This window comes from Centruroides vittatus, unplaced genomic scaffold, assembly GCF_030686945.1.
Source record: "Centruroides vittatus isolate TY-2023 unplaced genomic scaffold, ASM3068694v2 contig_2190, whole genome shotgun sequence".
NCBI lineage: Eukaryota > Metazoa > Arthropoda > Arachnida > Scorpiones > Buthidae > Centruroides > Centruroides vittatus.
In genome coordinates, this window is record NW_027121367.1 from 371636 (window position 1) to 391774 (window position 20139).

The following is a 20139-nucleotide window of genomic DNA, read 5'->3' on the forward strand; positions in this document are numbered from 1 at the left end:
GGTTTTTCTATTTGAAAATTTAAGTATTTAAACAACAAAATTAAACATAACTGACACAGAAACCTCAGTACTTACTCCAACACTCAATATAATAATCACACAAATGTTTTCATCTCCATTTAAGGCCTTCATCATTCCATTGAACTCATCAAATACAGAATAAAAATTAAAAAGCATTTTACAAAAACTTCCATCAGTAGATTGGCATAATTTAAAAAAGAATATTTCAATGCAGAATCTAAATGGAGTGTTTCCTTACAGGTCTGAACCCATTTTCGAAAATAAAATAAAATCTTTTAATGTAACATACTTATTAGCCTTAAGAATTAAGTGAACAAAGAACATAATGCCATCTTTGTGATAGTATAAGGCTATCACTGTTAATGCACATTCCAGAGAGGGTAGCCATATAAATCTCCATTGCCTCATCTGTCTGAAGTGATTGATGGTCAAAGATCTTTCAAAGAGTATGGCAGTATGCTCTTTATTCACATGTATAGACAAGACTACAAAAAAAAAATAACAAATAACAAAAAAGTTTATTTTACAATGCAAGAAATATAGACAAATGTGAAAATATTAAGAAAACATTATTAAATGCCAATCTGAGAAGTGCCAGTTGGGAATTCACTCAGTGCACTGCCACAAATGTTCAAGACATAAAAGAAAAACCAATGTGTAAGCACAACTGCAAAACACTGTAAGACCAGACAAAATGACAATCACGAACACAGGAAACTTATTCTAATACTTATAACTAAATGATAACAAAAAAGGAGTTAGTAAAAGGCAAATAGTAGAGAAGGAAGATTGTAAAGAGGAGAAACAAAGAGCAACCTAGGTTCTTTGTTTTATTGATTGACCAGAAACCGTACCTGAGAAGCGATCAACTTCCCTTCATTTTTTTTTTCTGTAGAAATGGGACAGTTCCAATCTTTCACTGTCAGATGAAAATGTCCTTACTTATGTCAAGAAATTATTAGTCCTCACTTCCTGAAAATTGTGACAACACTGGTTGGAAAATGATGAGACAAACACTTTAGTTCTTGATAACACTTTGTGCTTGATAACAAATCTTCTGCTTTTCCATCCAATGCAGTCCTGAAATTTGCTCAAACTTGTAAATATTGTATCTGCTTTGCTTGTTGATCTTAAACTCAGATTGTTCGAGAATGCTCACATATATATGAATTCCTGTCTTTTTCTTCTTAACACCTCTTCCAGTCCCTCATAGTTGCTCTTCCTGTCCTTACTCAAAGAATACATTTTTCAAATTTTTGTGCACCCCTTGACTGCTTCCTATATTCTGTCTAACCAGTTCTCTCCAGAAATGATTGTCCAATCAAAGAAAGTGGATGAAATAGAGAAAAAGAAGACATAAGATAGATAAAAAACTGTTTTAGGATAACAGGAAAAAAATGACAGCAAAACAATTATATATAAAACAAGTATTAAGCAAGATGTATATATTATTTACCTTTACAATCTACTTTTAAAATTAATTTTATAGTGTTTTCTATAGTACAGCAAATTTAGATTAAGATTTTTTTATTCAGAAACTCAACATACTAAGAATTACTGTTTTCTTTATTATTATCAATTTTGTTAATGAAAACATTATACAGGATGAATAACATTCCAAATGCTTATAATTACTAAAATATCATATAAGGACAGATTCTGACAAAAATGATTAATAGCATTTAATTACTTTTACTATTTTACATATTTAGCTTTTAGAAAAATTGTTCTTACAAGATACTTCAGAATCCCAATTTAAACTTTAACTTTAACAAACAACCACAAAAAAAATTCTGTTTTACTGTAATATTTTGTATTTTCTTATTTATTTTCAAAATAAAATGTGATTAAATTAAAACTTTTTTTCATTATAAAGTAACAAGAAATATAGGTAGTAGTAGTAGTATATAGGCTACATTATATGTTTAATTAATTATTTATTTACTCCTTTATTTAAATGTAGCAATCAGTAAACAATTAAAATACTTAAAGCATTTATTTAATTTTGTATCATTATAAGTAAACATATATCAATTATATGTTTATCTCACTACATTAATTTCTATTTTTCAATAATAAATAGAGTTTTAGGGAAATGGTATTAATTAATGGCTTTAGTTTAAATATTTTTATACTTTATTATATTTCTTTTTATTTACAGAGAATGTAAATAAATAGAAAGTGCCATATAAGACCAGATCTTAAATACAAAAACCTGCAGGAAAACATTTTAAAAGACACAACACTCACAGATGACACTTATAGGAAATGCTACATCATGCATGACACTATAATGGAGTTTTTAACGTACACTTTCTATTTATGTTGACATAACTGAATAACAAACGTGTTACATGTGTCTACAATGAACCTCCCTGATATTGATTATTGTGAAAAATTTGGTGTGGAGTGCACAAAAATGGTTGAAGACATATACATGTAATATATTGTATCTTTGCAAAAGTATAATCCATTTTTATTCCTTTTACTCATTTTGGGCATATTTATGTGTTTTCATTCCATACATCCAGTATTAGAAATAAATGCTTTAAGTATAATATATTAATCAATTTTTCAGCACAATTTGAATATCGTGAACAAGTAAAGTGGCATTGTGTCAAGTAAGTCCCAAAACACAAGTCCCATTTTCATAGGAATGATTACTCCTATGAAAATGGTGTCTTTCCAGGAGAAGGTACAAACAGTGGCATGGTTTTATGAGTTAAATCTGTGATTACAGTGCAGCATCACTTCCAACATATGTATAGGAAACCCCACCAGACTGTAAGACTATTAAGAAACTCTCCAGACTATCAGGGATTGGCATTGCAAATTCCTGGCTAGAGGAAGCATTTTGAAGATGTACAGTGGAGGTCAATCAAGAATACCTAATGATCATGTAGATCAAGTATGGTAGGCATTCATTAGGAATCCGTGAAAATCAGTTCAATCAGCATCCTCCTGCAATGCTACATTCAACTGTACACAAAGTGGTAAACATACACAGCTGTATACGTACAAAGTCCAGATGTTGCACGAAATCAAATCTGAAGACATGCCAGGGAAGTGGCAGTTAGCTGTGGATATCCTAGACAGAATTGACAAGAATGTAAGATTCCTGAATGTGGTAATATTTTCCAATGATGCCACGTCCCTTTCAACATTACAGGAACATGATCCACACAGCAAAAAATAATGTTTCTTTACAATGTAAAAAAATCCAATTGTTTTAATAAAGCATTTCATAAATCATTTAACAAATATGCATAAGAAATATTAAACTATATGTGGTAGTCAGCTGTGACTACCAACCAAGTGGGTAAGGAATGATAAATGCATACAAAGTAGAACTCCCTTAAGTTTAATCAAGTACACATAGAGTTACAGAATCAATGAGATGGACAAATAGTTGTTGCTCTAAGTCATGTAGTACTATAGGAGCCTTGTCGAGTTAGGCACTTACTAGAGCAAAGTGGGAAGTTTGGGAGTCTTCTTCTCTTTCCTTAATGTCCTCAATGCACCACCTGTTGGCCTCTAATTGCACTTTGATGGTGGGCATCACATATGTAAAAACAATAAAGATAAAATTAAAATAATGGAGATAAAAAACATGAAATAATATTTTAAAAAGTTAAATGAATACCTTATGTATAAAACAGAAGCAAAAATAAATATAAAACATTTATAATGATGCATTAAAAATATGCCTGTATTATTTAATTACAAAAACTACTTAGTTACATATGACTAATGAACAGGCTTATTACACACTTATGTGTAATAAGCCTGTTCATTAGTCATTTGTAACTAAGTAGTTTTTGTAATTTATAAAGATGTTCAAATAATAATACATTTAATAATAATATAAAATCTAATCTATATTAGATAAATATCCGAAACTAATAAAGCATTTGATAACAAAACTCACTAACATTCACTGTTATTTCTTAAATGAAAATGAACTTCACTGTGTGGGAAGGAAGTAACTGAAATCTAACTAATTTGTAAAGAAAAGCCAGTAAGATGTCTTTTCCTTCAGCTGATTTAATCTCAAACAGATTAAGCTAATTTTGGCTGATTTTATGTTTAAAGAATTAAAGAAAAAAAACTGAGTGCTTAATACTAGCTGCCAATAACAGTCCATTCAAACAAATGCAATCAAAGCAAAAATTGAAAAATCAACAACAGAGGCAAAGTGCAGATTATGCAAAGAATGTGAAGAAACTGTGGGCCATATTCTTAGCACTTGTGTAAAGACCATATAAACTGACTATAAATTTTGTGATTTTATTTTATCTCATACATAATTACATGTCTTTACAGGTATTTTTGACTAGTTAAAATTTATCCTCAGGAAAACAACTGCAACTAATTAATCATATGCACTCCAATAAAGCAAGTTTTGGATTATATTAGAAAAATTGGAGTTTATTTATTATATAAATTAGTTTGCATTTATTAAAATGAATGATTTTCTAAGTAATAGTTTGATGTTTTTTCATTTCCTAATTAGAATAACATATATTACAGAATTATTTAGATATTTAAGCATATTTTATTTCATTATCTTTCCAACTTATGTTTGGTTTATTAAAATTGGAGTAATATTTTCCAATTGTTATAGTTGATAAAATAATTACATAAATAAATAATGATGTTTGTAAATTGCTACATATTACATGTTTCCAGTGCTAGTGAAGTACATTTATTACAAATATAACCATCTAATAATCTGATTCTTGATTAATACCAAATGATCTGACTGATTATGTTGGGCTATAATAATTGCTTCATTTAATAATTAAATATTTATTAAAAGAGACAATATTTTATTAAATTTAATAAGAGATGGTGTGTAACACCTCTCTAGTGACAAATTATTTAGAAATTAATTAAATATAATTGCAGATAAGTAGCCTGATGTAATCTAGTAGTTGTTTGGCTTATTATAAATATGTCAGGTATCAAGATGTTTGTATATACCAGTGCTTGGTAATTTTATTTGCTCAGCTTCTGGTGGGCACTTATTAGAATTAAGAAAGTACCATTCAGATATGAAAAAACCTGAGATGTTAGATGTAGAAAATTAAATAATTGCATAATTTTCACAGTGTAACATTTTCAACTCCACACACTTATGTGCTGCTCATCGCAGTAATGATATAGCATGTCTACTTTGCACTATATCATTGTCACAGTAATTAAGTGAATATAATAATTATTTGTTTTTTAAATTGTATCCATTTTTTTAAGAATTATATTTAGTTTATTTTTTAAAAATTTTTTTGCCAATAGATGGTAATACATGTAAAGCAAGTAAATTGAATGTAAACAAAAATTAATTTATTTAAAGAAATCAAATCCATATTTTGGGTGGAACATATGATATTATCTAAGTTAGTAGTAGTTTAACATATCTGTCAAGTTTCGTAGCAATTGATTGAATGGCCTAGGAGTGTATAGTAAACAAGTAAACAGACATCCTCATTTATATGTTTAGATAATACAGGGTGGATGAAAAGTCTGTAAAAACTTTAAAAATTTATAAAAGATGGAGAAATTAACAAAATAAAATGCAATTTGCATGGTAAGTATTGTCAGCACAGAGTTTTTTGTTGACAGGGAAAGAATTAGTTCCAAAAATCACCAATAGCTGGCACTATCACCAATGAAAATACTAGAATGTGCAAATTTGACTGGTATCAAATATTGAGTACCTGAGAATTTCTTCATATGTCTAATTTTGTGAATAGTGTGTTTGCAAGAATGTTAAGTTTGCCAGAGAAAGCTTTGTTGGTAAAGCTGTTTTACTGAAACAATGAATCAGCATCTGTTGCTTTGTGAAGATTCTGAGCACAGAAGAATGTACAGAATGGAAAAGGTCCCTTAACATTTGCAGGGCTGCTAGGCTTGTCAAGCAATATGAAGAAACTGGGCAATTGGAGGGTTGTCTATGATACAGAAAACCACCTTTAAAGGAATCCTGTGGCATCCAAAATAGAAGAACTAATGTCTGAAGCAGTAACTGTGACAAGCAATGCTTGTAAAGCTGCAAAGTAGTCTGTGGTGCATAATATCCTTCATGGTATCCTGGGTTTGTATCTCTAAAAATTGCAGGCATGCTACCAACTGCAGATACTGAGAGACACACTTGTCACATGGCCTTTGTCCTAAATTTGCAGAGGAACCACAGTGGTTGTTGTTTAATATATTGTGGACAGATGAAGTGCATTTTTTGCTGTATGGAGACATGAACACTCACAATTGTCACTTATGGATGATCTTCAATTAGTTGAATGAGTAACCACTGCATTCTGCTAATGTGGCAGTTTGGTGTGACTTCACTGATTCCTTCATTGTTGGACTCTTTTTCTTTGAAACACTTTGCCCAATAAAAGGCTGGACAACTTTTACAGTGAATGCAGAGCATTATTTGACACTTCTGTGCTAGTATGTGGTGTCATCTTTGTGAGAAAGAAATGTGCTGTCTACATAATCATTTATTAAGATGGGGCAACCTTTCATATTGCTAAACCAGTAAAAGCATCCCTTCAGTGAAGACAGAGTCATTAGTAGGCACTGCAAGATCCAGTGGCCTTGTTAGTCTTCAGATTTGATATCTGTCAATTTCTGATTGTGAGGATATTTAAAGTCTCAAGCCTTTTGGCTAGATCCTTTCACATTGTTGGAATTAAAATGAAACAACACCTTTCACTGTTCCAGCACAATATTTAATCGTTTAAGAATTTAGTTTATCAATTCCAGTAAGCTTTTTGTTTTTATTGTTGGAATTGCTATTCTGACTGTGTGGAATGATGCTATGTGGATGCTATTTACCATGAGGTAACATCTATTCATCCAAACATGCTTCACCATGCAGTTGTGGCTGTTGTTATTTAACTACTATATTTACTTGCATATAAGATGAGGTTGTTATTCATATATCACAGCTATAAATTCCTAGGTCATCCTATACACGTGAGCGAAAGATTCTTTGCATTTTTGCAAATAATTTTTGTGGACTGGATATTTGTATTTTTTACCAGATTTTACACTCTTGTATTTAAAAACATAAGTATTTTATCTGGGTTGTTTGAATCATTCTTGTATAGTGTTGGGAGTAAAGATGAATAGCAATAGGAAAAGAAAAGCTTTTGAATTGAATTCAAGATTGAAATTCCAAAATCACATGCGAGCCCAATATAATTTTTAATCTATTCTCACGTGAAAACAGATGATTATTCAGAAATCAGAATTCAGAGAAACTCATAAGTGTAATCGAAGGAGAGTGGACTTGACTGTTAAGAATTAGCAAAAAAAGGTTCCCGATTGTCCAGCTTTATGTGAACAAATTATGTTGTTGATTTTACAAGATTTTTCCTTAAAGTTTAAAATGCCAGTAATTTTTGCGGGACAATATGTGCATTTATGTTCATTTGATATTTTACTTGTGATTAAACAAAATAAAATTATAATTGTATTAATAAATCTTAATTTCTTTATTTTGATCTTTAAAATCATGCTTCGTCTTATATGCGAGGTCATCTTATATGTGAGTAAGTACAGGTAATCCCCGTATAACATGGCACTTCTATAGCATGGATTCACTCTAACACGGTTTGAGAATTGGGAACATTCCCCGTATAACACGGTGCTTTTATAGCATGGGTTCACTCTAACACAGTTCGGGAATTAGGTAAAACCCTCATACAACATGAAATGTATTAAAAACTGTTACCAGTTGATGATTCTCGTGCTGAAATCATCATATAGGATGAATAATCTCTGGTAAAATATTTACTTAAATAAGTATTTTACCCATTAAAAAATCTACTATATGAAGCTGAAGAACTGGATTCTATCACTGTATGTCAAAAATGGCTACTAGGGGCACCCCTAGCAATTATATAAATTAATTTAAATTAACAATATAAATTATTTTATATATTTTTTATATTTTTACAGTATAATATTCAGTATATTTTTATTTTTATTTGTAATTTTGCATGTCCCGATGCCTGCATCGGCGTTTTGTGAATCATAAATCCGATTTAAAGAAGGATTTAACAGCATGTTTTAATTTTTGGAACCTAACCCCCCTTTCGCACTAGTTCTTTGTTTTGTATAACACGGATTCACATAACACGGCAATTTTTTGGAACATAACTCCCGTGTTATACGGGAGATACCTGTATGGTAAATTGTATTATACTGTTGTGGAAGCCATGTTGAACACTTGCTTCTCTAGTAAACACACTGAAAATTATTTTCATGTCTGTTCATTGTCTTTTGTATGTCAATTCCACTTACTGGTAACTTTGGAACTAATATTTTTCATCAACAAAAAGAATGCTGACAATACTTACCATGCAAACTGCATTTCATTTTAACAATTCTCCCATCTTTTATTAATTTATAAAGTTTTTACAGATTTTCAAGTATGATCTGTACTTAGATTAATGATTTTAAAATTATGAATTACTTAAAATATGTGATAAAATAATAATTTTATTTAAATTGAGTTTTGCTTGTTTAATATACAAAGTAACTGAACTTCATAAAAAGTTAAAGAAGAATGAGATAGGTTTGTATGTATAGTTTTGACCAGTGGTGTCCAAACTAAAGTTCTCAGGCCAAATCTGGCCAAAAACATATTGTTACATCACTTATACATGATAGAAATAGGCCTTCCTTTTGATATATCATACATAGAATATAAAAGATATTTGTGGCATTCTATTCAAAAAGTTTAGGTGCCACTGGGTTTGGCCATCAATTTTTAACAAAATTAGGAATGTATATAAAAAAGTGAAATTTTTTTAATGATGAATTTATTTTGTTAAGTTTATCATTAAGTTTACTAGAAATATAGTCTGTTGTCAGAACCTGGGCTAGCATTTTTGTAATTAGGCAATTTAATATTTGTTTAAAGAGAAAAAATTTATTTAAGCCCAAGATGACAAATATCACAGCGGAAGTTTGCTAGATTTTCTCTTTGATAACATTTCCTTTGTAAATGACACATCATCTCACAAAAACCTACTCATCAAAGGAACTTTTTCCAAAAATCAGAGATTGAATTATCAGCCAGCTCCCTGCATAAATTTACCAAATTTGAGCATCAGAATGGAGAAGGGTGAGCCCAGATAAAAAGAAAGATGAGAGGGGAGAGAAGAAGAAAGAGTTTATCCGTCCATTTTTGCAGTGTGATCATTTACACAATATTCGGTTTCCTGCTGTTTCCACTGGACCTTAGTCACTATGGATTAAAGAACAATTGACTTGAATCAGTTGTAACCAATTCTGGATATTAATATCATGAATTATTACATAGCCTCAAGACTCTTCAGTAGCAATGACTCTCCTTCCCATCTCCAGAATGCTCAAGATGGTCAGCAATTGCCTGACTTTAAAGGTATTTATTGTCACATGTGAAACTGTAAATGCTCTCTCAAAAATAGGCATTCATTTAACTTACTCCATTTGTTTTATTTGTTATAATATTAATTTGGAAAATAAATTTGTTTAATTGTTAATTACATTGTGGAGTGCATTATTTCCTGGTTCTCTGTCTCTCAAATTCCTCTTCTGTTCATTACCAAAAGTTCCCACATACACGGCCACTCACATATTTATTGAAATGTTTCAAAAAATTCCTAGGATCCAAAAGTCACAGGTGGTGTCAGACTGACCAAACAACAACCCCCTTGGTGCTGTTGTCGTTTCACACTGTTATAGAGTTAAAGTTTAGGAAGGAAATTAATTAATTTGGAAAAGGAAAACTTATATTAGTATTTAAGTTTTTATATTAATGCCCAACAAAACTAGCTTATAAAAATGACATGCTTTTATTTTATTTGAGTTTGTTTATAAAATAGATAAAAGTAAAATAAAATTTAGTATTTTAAAGTGTGTTTATTGTTCAAATCAATAAATTGTAAAAAAAATGAATGAAAGCAACAATAATAAAATTAAATAAAATCTTGATAATCAGCAGGCATTTCTATTATTTATTGGTGACGTTTGCTTCTATAAAGAAAAAAAGTGTTAGTTTTAAGGTTTTTTTTAATTTTAATACTGTATTATTTTGTTTGCCTTTTACAATTTATAAAATATGTGATTTATTAAACATTGTTAATAATTAGTGATTCATTTATAATAGTATCTATATTTAATAAACATGGTATAAAATATTAAAAATCATCATCTGAATGATCAAACTTTACTGATATGTTCATGTTTATTCGATATATATTCTATTATAAATTACAGTTATAATTGTCAGTTCATCAGTTAATTAGAAATACAAATAAATGCAAATCAGCATTGTAGCTGATCTGATGAAATCTGTGCTACAGTTAAGAATTAAAATTGTTAGTAATTAAACATGTTTATTTGAATATGCTAATTACAATTGAATATATAGTTTTTTGTAAGTCTAACTGACATGGACCCCATGTGATTAGCACCCCTATCTGCAATTTTGAAACTTTCTTTTTACATCATAAATTTCTTCCTTATGATATGAACCATGTGCACACCAAATTTAATGATGTTGCAAAGATAAGGGTTATTTTAATTTGAATCACCCATTATGCAAAGTGTTTCAAAAATAACTTTACAACTTGAAGATGAGATTATGGTGACCTGATAGAAGAAACATATAATTTTAGAACATTGAAATATAGTCAAACATTTCAAGTTTTATGTTCAACCATTTTTTATTGTTCAGTCCGACTTCCATTTGTTATGTGGTAGATATCCCATCTGTAATCAGTTTCTTCCTACATGTAGTGTAGCATCTTCGATCATTTCAGCAGTTGCAGTAGTAATTGAGTTCAGAGTTTGGCCACGTTTGCAGGTAAGGATGGTCGTACATTTCATCTTTTAACAAATCTCTACAAGAAAAAATTGAAAGGTGTTAGATCCAGGGAATGAGATAGCCATGCTATCAGTGCATCCTGACAAATCCACCCTCCTGGATATCTGCTGATAACTCTCTTATAGGAGTTTTCAGTGCAAAACAGAGAAGCCAGTATACAAATGTTTTGACTCTGATTTCTCAGTTTATGATACATCCAACTCCTTTATTTATATATTAATATAGGATATAAGTAAAAACTATTATCTGAGAAATAAGATATTTTAACATACTGTATATTATTTATATTACAATTTAAATTTATTAGGAGTCTGAGTCTATCCATTTTTATCAACTTTAACTCTAGTAACTTGAGAATTGTTTCTGATCCCAACTCCACAGCCCTGCTATATACATTTAGGGTAAATTAAGGACAGAACCAAGATGAGTGTTGAGATGAAGACATTAATGTCTACTGAACAGGTGCATAGCATTAGCTGAATAAGCTAGATGCAAGTTATCTGACTACTGTTAAACTATTGCAAGTTGCAAGTTGAGATGACTGACTTATAATGAAAAATCAGGTGCCAGTATATTCCTGATTCTTTTGTCTTGTGCTGTCAAATGATTGGCAATTGTCAGATTTATTCCGTAAAGCTTTTCCCTATAGCTATTGTTAGTTATGATAAATTCCATGATTCTTTATATATTTTGTTTTCTTGGCTTGCTTAATGGAAAAGGCATGTTAGTTTTCACTACATATGTCTGAGAAAATGAGGGATTGTGAAGAATTATCTTATCTTAAATAAAAGTAAATACAATAGAGAACAGAATAATTATTCTATATAAAAACTTATTAGTTAGTGGACCATGGTAATATACATTTTCGCAATACTTGGCCACAGAAACAGATGACAAGTATTCTGTTTCAAAGTTCTTTTTTTGTATGAGCCAAATATAAGTAGTAGTGACACATCTAACTAAGGATATGGAAGCAATGTAGTGCTATATTATTTATGTGGCTTTAGAAGTAACTGTTGCACCAGGCCTGTATTCTCTTGAAATGTTACTAACTGCAATGTACTTAATAACACTGTACTGTACATGTCATTTATTGTACAATGTTCAGATATGCCAAATATTAATTAAAGTAAGTTGGGTTGCTGCACAATTTGGGCTAACATTGAAGACTCATAGAAAGAAGTAAGAACATGATGCTGTGACTGAAAAACAAAAGAAAAACAAGGTCAACAGGAAACCAGTGTGTGAATGTTCGGAATCATCCACTAATGGTGATGGCCCATGAGTTGGTATCATTGGTTATATGAACAAGGTTTCAATATATTGATTTTGATTTGAAATAACTTCATGACTGATCAATTGTAATCAACTTCTTGGCCAGTCTGGTATATTTAATAACAAAGTGTGCTGTAATTTTCATATTGTTGTATCTTTTTGGACTCTTGGCAAGTTGTTTGTTTTGTTATTCTCAATTCACTGATGAACTGCTACACTATGACATTAGAAGTGGTTGATACATTGTGCTCTTCTATGAACTTCAAGACAATCTTAATAAGGAAAAAATAAATAAAAATATACACACTGCATATGGAAAGGTAAAATTTGGAGAAGTGTATGATATTTTCAAAAATGTTTGGTTGTGAATTTAAATATGAAAGTCATAATAATTGAATTAGAACTTATTCATTTCATTTTCTCATTTAGAGTTATTTTTGAATATCAATAAATTACTAAAAACTTTATTAAATGATGCAATTTTTATTCTTTCGATAATATGCAGCAGCCTATATAGTAATATACATATGCATTTTACACTAATAAGTTTAAAATAACATAATAAAAATTTTGGAATTAATATTGTAAAACTTAACTTTAGTTAATTTTTTCAGTATATTTTTTTTATCAATATCTTTCATATGTTTTGAATTACTTTAATAAAATCCTGTTCAATTGTAATCATTACTGATCAGATTGCTAATAGAAGGATCAAATTCAGTTCTGGCATAGATCTTAATTTTGTTTATATGTTGTCATGCTTCCTTGATTTTTGATAAAAATAAACACAATTCACATAATATTTAGGATTGGATTTGATTGGTGGGATAAGGCAATGCAACATATGGGTGAGGAGGTGCCTCCTGGGAGGATTTTCTATGAGAAACTGGCCCTTATTTAGGTTTTGGACATGTGAAGAAAACCTGGAAAATCGTGAAAGAAATGTGGCCAGGCCATTGATCAGGTGCAAACCCAAGATTAACTACCAGTATTCAGTAGTTTTATCCACTTGGTCACTGGTGGCCCATAATATTTAGTTCTGAATAATGAAGAAAAACAAGCCTAATTTTTATTTATATTGAATTACATTTAAGTTGTGTATTATTCAAAGAAAGCTATCTTTTATTGATTTTTTTTTTTAATTTTGATTACATTACTTGCAGTTTTCATATTTATTTCCAGATTTTTGTTAGTATAGGTTAGAAGATGAGTCTGAGGTTATTTATTATAAGATATGCATTTTTTACACTAGGGATGTTACTTATATTCATAAATATTGGTTCTAGTTAGTTTTTCCATGCCAAAATTTAAAACTAGTAAAAAATGCTATGAATTTAAACCCTGTTTCCTACTGTACACATTCGCATGTGTATTTGAACATAATCCAAATTATTTTATTCCAAATTTAAATTTGCACGGTTATATCATCTTTAAGTTAGCATTGATGATAACGCATTTGCTCGAAGATGATCATTTCGTAAGTTACTCGAATATAGATGTTTTTAAATGTATATAATATATCAAATGATGAAATCTATATTAAACTTTTAATAAAAGTAATATTATGTTACTACTTTATGTAATAAAATATATCATAAATATTTATTTAGTTTGTAGTTTTTTTTATAAAAAGTTAATGTTTAAGAAAGTTTTAATGTTTGATTTCAGTGAATTTTCTTACATATATTTAAAATGTGTGTAAAAAGTCAGTTTAGAAATAAAATGTATATTATATTTTATTTATTTATATAGTACATTTTAATTTACTGGATAAATACAGTAGTGTAATTATTAAATGTAAATCGGTTTCACATAGTATAGTTTGATAAATTTAAAAAAAAAATTTTTTTTAAATAATTTAGTCATAAAAAAAATTAGCCAAGTCTGTCATTAATACACTAGAAATTTTCTTCCTGATTTATTAATTAGCTCGTTTATCCAAATCCTATTAGCATTGAATTGATTCAAATGCTTAAGCATTTTGATGACAGATACAGATGCTTTCATGTTTAATCATATTGGTTTAAAACAAAGTATTGATTTATAAATAAGTGCAAGTAATTAAATTTATAACATTTATAACTATTTTTTTAATTATCAAATAGAAAATAAGCATTTTCAAGAAATAACTGTAAATTATATACAAGTCTTATAAGATAAAATATAAGTTAAAAATATTTTCAAGAATTTTAACCTTGAATACTTTCTAAAGGATTTATTTTAATAATTAAAAAATGACAGCTTAACACCTTAATTATTTAATAAATATAATTTGAAAATGGAAATGTAAACAAGTTTATCAAGAAAAAAAACAGAACATATTAAAATATATTTAAATTCTATTTAAATTTTAATTTAAAAAAATGATGATAATAAAATTCTGCAAATACCAGTTTTAAAATAAGATTTTTTTCTGTTTTTTAAATTGTTGGTGAATGTTAATACAAAGCTATTTTTATTGTTATTATTGTTGTTATTTTTTAATATGGAATAAATGTATTTAATCTATAAACCGTGTGCTTACTGTTAGAAATATTTTTGTTTAATGCTTTCAACTGAAAGGTAATATTGAATTTCATATTTAAAAAAGTATTGTTTTCGATCATTTAATATTGTTTTATAAATTATCTGTTTATGTAATTGTAAATAAATTTTTATTTTCTTTTATTTTTATATTTGAAAGTGATAAAGTTTGTAAAATGTATTGTTCAAAAAATTTTCTTTTTATTATATTTGAGCTTATAGTAAAGAAAAGTATTATCAGTTTTACACATGTAAAGTTAATATATTTGATATATATCTAAGTATGGTGTTTTTTTTATGGTATACTCTAACTATGGAAATCAAGTAAGTTAGTTTTTTTATTAACTTTGATGAGCAAGATAAAAAGACAGTTGAAAGTTTAGTTTTGGAAAAAATCATACAAATAAAATAGATTTTAAAAAATAAAAAAACGTATATATTGTATATAAAATTTCAAACATTCAACGAGTATTTGTAAAACTTTAAAAGTAAATTTTACTTTTTCAGGTCATTCTTAGCTATAACATTTTTCTTTCTCTCATTTTTGCAATATTTAAAAAAAAATTACATCATTTATATTATTTAAAAACTTGTTTTATATCGCATTTTTTGCCATTTTCTGATTCGTAAATTTATATTTTGTACGAAAATTGTACATAACCTCGTCACATTTATCTTATTGTTTCACATAATCATATCAATAAGTCCACGATATCCTGGACGAGCAGTCCTTATTATTCAATTAAAACTGCTGTTATCCTGTAAACTCTGCCACAGGCAATATTCTCGGCCTCTCACTACAGTTGATGGGATCGTTTGTATGCTTGATACCATGATTGAGGACAGCCCAAACTGCTATTCTTCTGATGACGACTGTCTTATCAGGTAAAATTTTTTTCTCTTTCCGCAATCTAAACCTTCACTTTGATAGATTATAGGTACAGATAACGTGTTTGGCATACTATTCAATATCATTTAATGTTTTTTGCTTATAAATTTAAAGTCTAATGGAATTTTTAAATTCTTTTAACTACATATTTCAACAGATGGTTATCTTCTCAATTTATTTCATTGGAAACATTTATTATATTTTTAAAAAAAAAATTTAATAAATTTTTATAGTTTTTGTTTGTTTTCCTTACTTAAACGGATTAATATTTTGCAGATAGTACAGAAAATGATAACCTTAATGTCATACGAATGTTAATGTATATTTATACCTTCGAGGCGTTTTGGCCTACACATATTTACGTCAGATATTTATTTAGATAAGTTTATATTTTTTCGCGAAGTGATATTTTAATTTGGAACTTTCAGTTTTAATGATGCCGGTAATAAATTTACCCAGATTTACGTTTTACACACACGCAGAATATTTTCCTTTAATTTCAATCGCACGTAAAAAAAAACCCTGCAATTTTGCAGCATTTTATTATTTTTCTAAAATCGTCTAAATTAAAAAATGGAAACGAAAACAAATGAAACGTACGTAAATAATATTTAGAAAACAATTATCAGCCTTGATAGCATTATTGCAAAAGTTTGATCATTAAAGAACTTGTTCAGTTTTTTTTCATCTCGTTCATCCGGACAAGTTCATATTAAATCTGAATGTCTGCCAATTTTTAATGATAATTGCACGAATAATTTAAATTCGCCATTTAAATTATTTGTTCAATTGTAAAATTAATTTATTTCAATCAGAATACTATAGATTAGAATAAATAATGCGTTCAATTGATAGAAAGCTTTCTTGATTTTTTCACATAAATGAATTGTAGAGAAATACATACTTTTATTATTAAGTTATATATTTATTATTATTATTATTATTTTCGCTGGTTTGCCCTTGCCAAGAAATATTCTGTTAAATTATCTCTCTCTCTCTCTTTTTTTTTTTTTCGAGTGATTTAAAAGCTTCATTACACGAAGCCAAGCAACAGATAAGATAGAAATTTAATGCCGAAATTTTTATTTGTAAATTACATTCCGATACACTTTATCTCAGGTTTGTTTATTTTATTTATTTTTACTATTAAGTATATTTTTGTACTTTGATTTTGAATATCGTTTGTATGTAAATTATCAGTGTTTTTCGAATTATGACTTTCAATTGAATATGCCAAACTCGAAAAGATACTTAAAAAAAAAAAAAAGAAAGAAAAATGTCTAGTTAATTATAAAATGTGCGCCGGTTTCTAAAAATCGATTAAAATATAATAATTATATGTGGTTCTTTTAAACTACAGTATAATCTATGATCGGTAATGCAGAAATAATCGAATTTAAAGTTTAATGGAATCGAAAACAGATAATAAGGAAAATTCGTAAGTCGATTTTGATATAGTGGAGAACGTGTAGTTTTGAAGATTGGGAGTACATGATTTCGATACGAACTATTTTATTACTATTTTATGGCTAATAATATATTACTTTTTGATATTGCTTCAAATTATGTTTCAATAATAACGTGCATATCAATGTCTTTTGATTTATAATTTAATATTATAAAAATTTCTCGTGACCGAATTTTACTATTCACGTTTGATGTGCAATAATAAATATGTGTAAATATATTTGTCCTATTCAGAATTTTTGTAGCCATTAACAGTAACGAACATATTGACGAGAAATGCGAAAGAAAGAATACACTTTTGAAAATTTGATTAAAATATATTTATTTATTTACACACACACACACGCACATTATTTATATAATTACACTAGTTCTGTGTATATACATACAATTAAATACTGTACGTGTGTGTGTGTTCTGTATTAAAAATATGAACATGGAGATTTTTGCAATATATTTAAAACTCATAATGAGACTGTCTTAGGATCCAGCTTTATTCAGTTCTTACAAATTATAAAATTTAAGAATTTAAACCTTAAAAGATGTATCTTTCAATAGTTGCTTTTTATTATTATTTTAGAAAACGTATAACGTTATCTTTTCTAATAATTTTTTAAATAATTTCAATATATGATACATTTTATTCAGTTTTCTGTAAAAATTCTTTTCGTGTGTTATAGAACTTGTATTTGCTTTTCTATTTGACTTTTATGACGTATTCTAGATCTTTATTTTGTTGCTATAAGTGAGAAATTTTAGAGTTTACTATAGATAACTGATCTTTTAAAAAAAATAAATCATTCATGAAATGACAAAAGTAAAAAATATAAATTTGAATATCTTCCAGAAATATATATTTATATAGTGTAGGTAGTAGCAAAAATAACTTTTAAGATATAAACATATTTTATTTTCGTGGATTTTTTTTCTATTTATTTTTGGGAGTTTTATATATATTAAGGTTTTGAATAATAAATGGGAATTTCACGCATCTTGTTTTCGTATTTACAAGGTGATATATACAGTCAATATTTTTGTTGGTTTAAAGATTTTCTTAACACAGTCGTTACCATTGCTACACAGGATATCAATTTTTGCGAGTTATTAGAATTTTCTTTTGATGATTCAATTTTTTTTTCACTATATTAAATTTAATAAATTAAATATTATTGCTTACAACACAGTAAAGCCGACGCCTGAACGAATCAGACTCATTTTGTTGTTTTTATTCATACTAATTTTGAATATTCAATATGGTGTCTGTTTTAAATCTCTTATTTAATGATCATTTATAACTTAGAATATTTAAAACAATTGCAATTTCACGTTTGATGATTAAGTATAGTTGTAAAAATAGAGTACTTAATTGTTAATAAAATTTTCTGCTTTTGTTTTACTTTAAAATAAAGTTTTTAAAATTTCTTTATGAATTTCCTCCGTGTTAAAATTCGCCCTGAATTTCCACATGCGCTATTTTTAAGACACCGAAAATGATTTAAATATTTAAAAATTTTCAGGATATTAAACTTCTTACGTCAGAATTTATAATTTAGAAAAATTATTTATTATTTTTATATTCTTACACTAGTTTTTAAACATGCATTAATACACATGTTGTATTTAATATTGAAAATTTCTGTTGGAAAGATGATATGTTGTTTTATTGCTAAATTTTACAAGTATTAAAAAATTCCATGTTGTTGTTATATAATTTGAATAAATTTATCGGACTGTATTATATCCTTAAGAGTGAGTGAGTTTATATATAAATATATATAAGGCTGTTATTTAGCATTCTTAATATTATTCAATTTTATTTCGCCTGAATGTGATTAAGATGGTGAATTCTAAAATTATTCGATAGAAAGGATTACAGAAGGTTATTACTGTGTTTATATAACTATTCTTCAAAAAGAATATGTATTATTTATCAAAAGATACAACTTTCATTTCTTTAGAATATGTATATCGCTATGAATGTAATTTTATGATTTAAGATGAGATTACCTGCGTCTAAGATTATTATATTTTTATAACATATTTTTTTTTTTCTTTTAATTTTTCGGAACGAATCATTTTCTGAATGAAAACGCTTCATAAGAAATTAAAATATTGAATTTTTAAAGTGTGCCGTTTCTTTTTGAACAAAAAACTTGGAAAGCAATTGTTCGTAGTTTACTAAATCATTGAGTTTAAAATAAAAAGGAAATAAAAGATAATTTTTTTTTCTTTTTGTCATAGTTTTTTTTTCCGTTCGATATTTTATCAAAGAGCAAATGGAAATAAATTCTTTTAGATAGTTGGAGATAATTAAATCCCGTATTCGAGCGATTAATCGTATTCTCATAGTCTACTGTGCACTGATAAAATCTTATTTTTCAAAAGTGCACGATTTCGTTTTAGTTATTCGATATATGTATGCATTTTAAAAGCATATTTACTTAGGAGAATTTTCCTTTAAACTGCCATCTTATGAAGTCTCACTCTCTTAGTTTATAATGATTGATTTTTCATTAATTCTATCAAATACTGTATTATCTAGTAAGAATAATCTCCGTTTTGCCCAAATGGATGGAAATAATTACTCTAATGAACAATTGTTTCCATTCATTTTTATACGAAACGATTCGAATAAAATTATCTATTATTCTAAATGAACTTCGAAAGGATAAACATCCTTCAAATTTTTGTACGAATTAGCTTTTAAGAAATAAAATTATTTTTGTCATAATAAATGATTTATTAAAATGTTAGTAATTTTGACCATTAACGAAATATTTCTTCTTAGAATAGATTCAGTACAAATGTTGCAGACTACTGTCTAAAGGAGGCTTAAAAATTGTTTAGTATTTCAATCGATAAAGATACTGAAACAGATTAAGAATAAAATATTTCTCTTTGATAAAAATTTATATCGTATGGATATTGGTAATCGATAAACATTTTTTTTAATGCGAATATTGCATTTTTAAATATGATATTAATGTTCATCAAATTATCTCCCATTTTTTATTAGCAGGAATATGTTTTAATAGCATCGAAATTATGATTTTTGCATTTCGAAAATAAAAATTCACAAATG

General features: G+C 27.7%; 2 protein-coding genes across 3 annotated transcripts in view; one reads left to right on the forward strand and one right to left on the reverse strand.

Moving 5' to 3' along the window:
- LOC136970811 (uncharacterized) overlaps nucleotides 1-20139 on the reverse strand; it is a 424253-nt gene that overhangs the window by 325775 nt on the left and 78339 nt on the right. The window lies entirely within an intron of this gene.
- The window catches only part of LOC136970808 (homer protein homolog 2-like), a 248638-nt gene that overhangs the window by 8959 nt on the left and 219540 nt on the right, over nucleotides 1-20139 (forward strand). Inside the window, exon 1 of one of the 2 annotated variants that reach the window (XM_067265273.1) lies at nucleotides 15392-15586. The exons of the other annotated variant lie outside the window; for it this stretch is intronic. Within the exon in view, the coding sequence (XP_067121374.1) occupies nucleotides 15522-15586 (65 nt within the window). The 5' untranslated portion in view covers nucleotides 15392-15521. Of the gene's footprint in view, nucleotides 1-15391; nucleotides 15587-20139 lie in introns of those variants that run through there. 2 annotated transcript variants of the gene reach the window in all.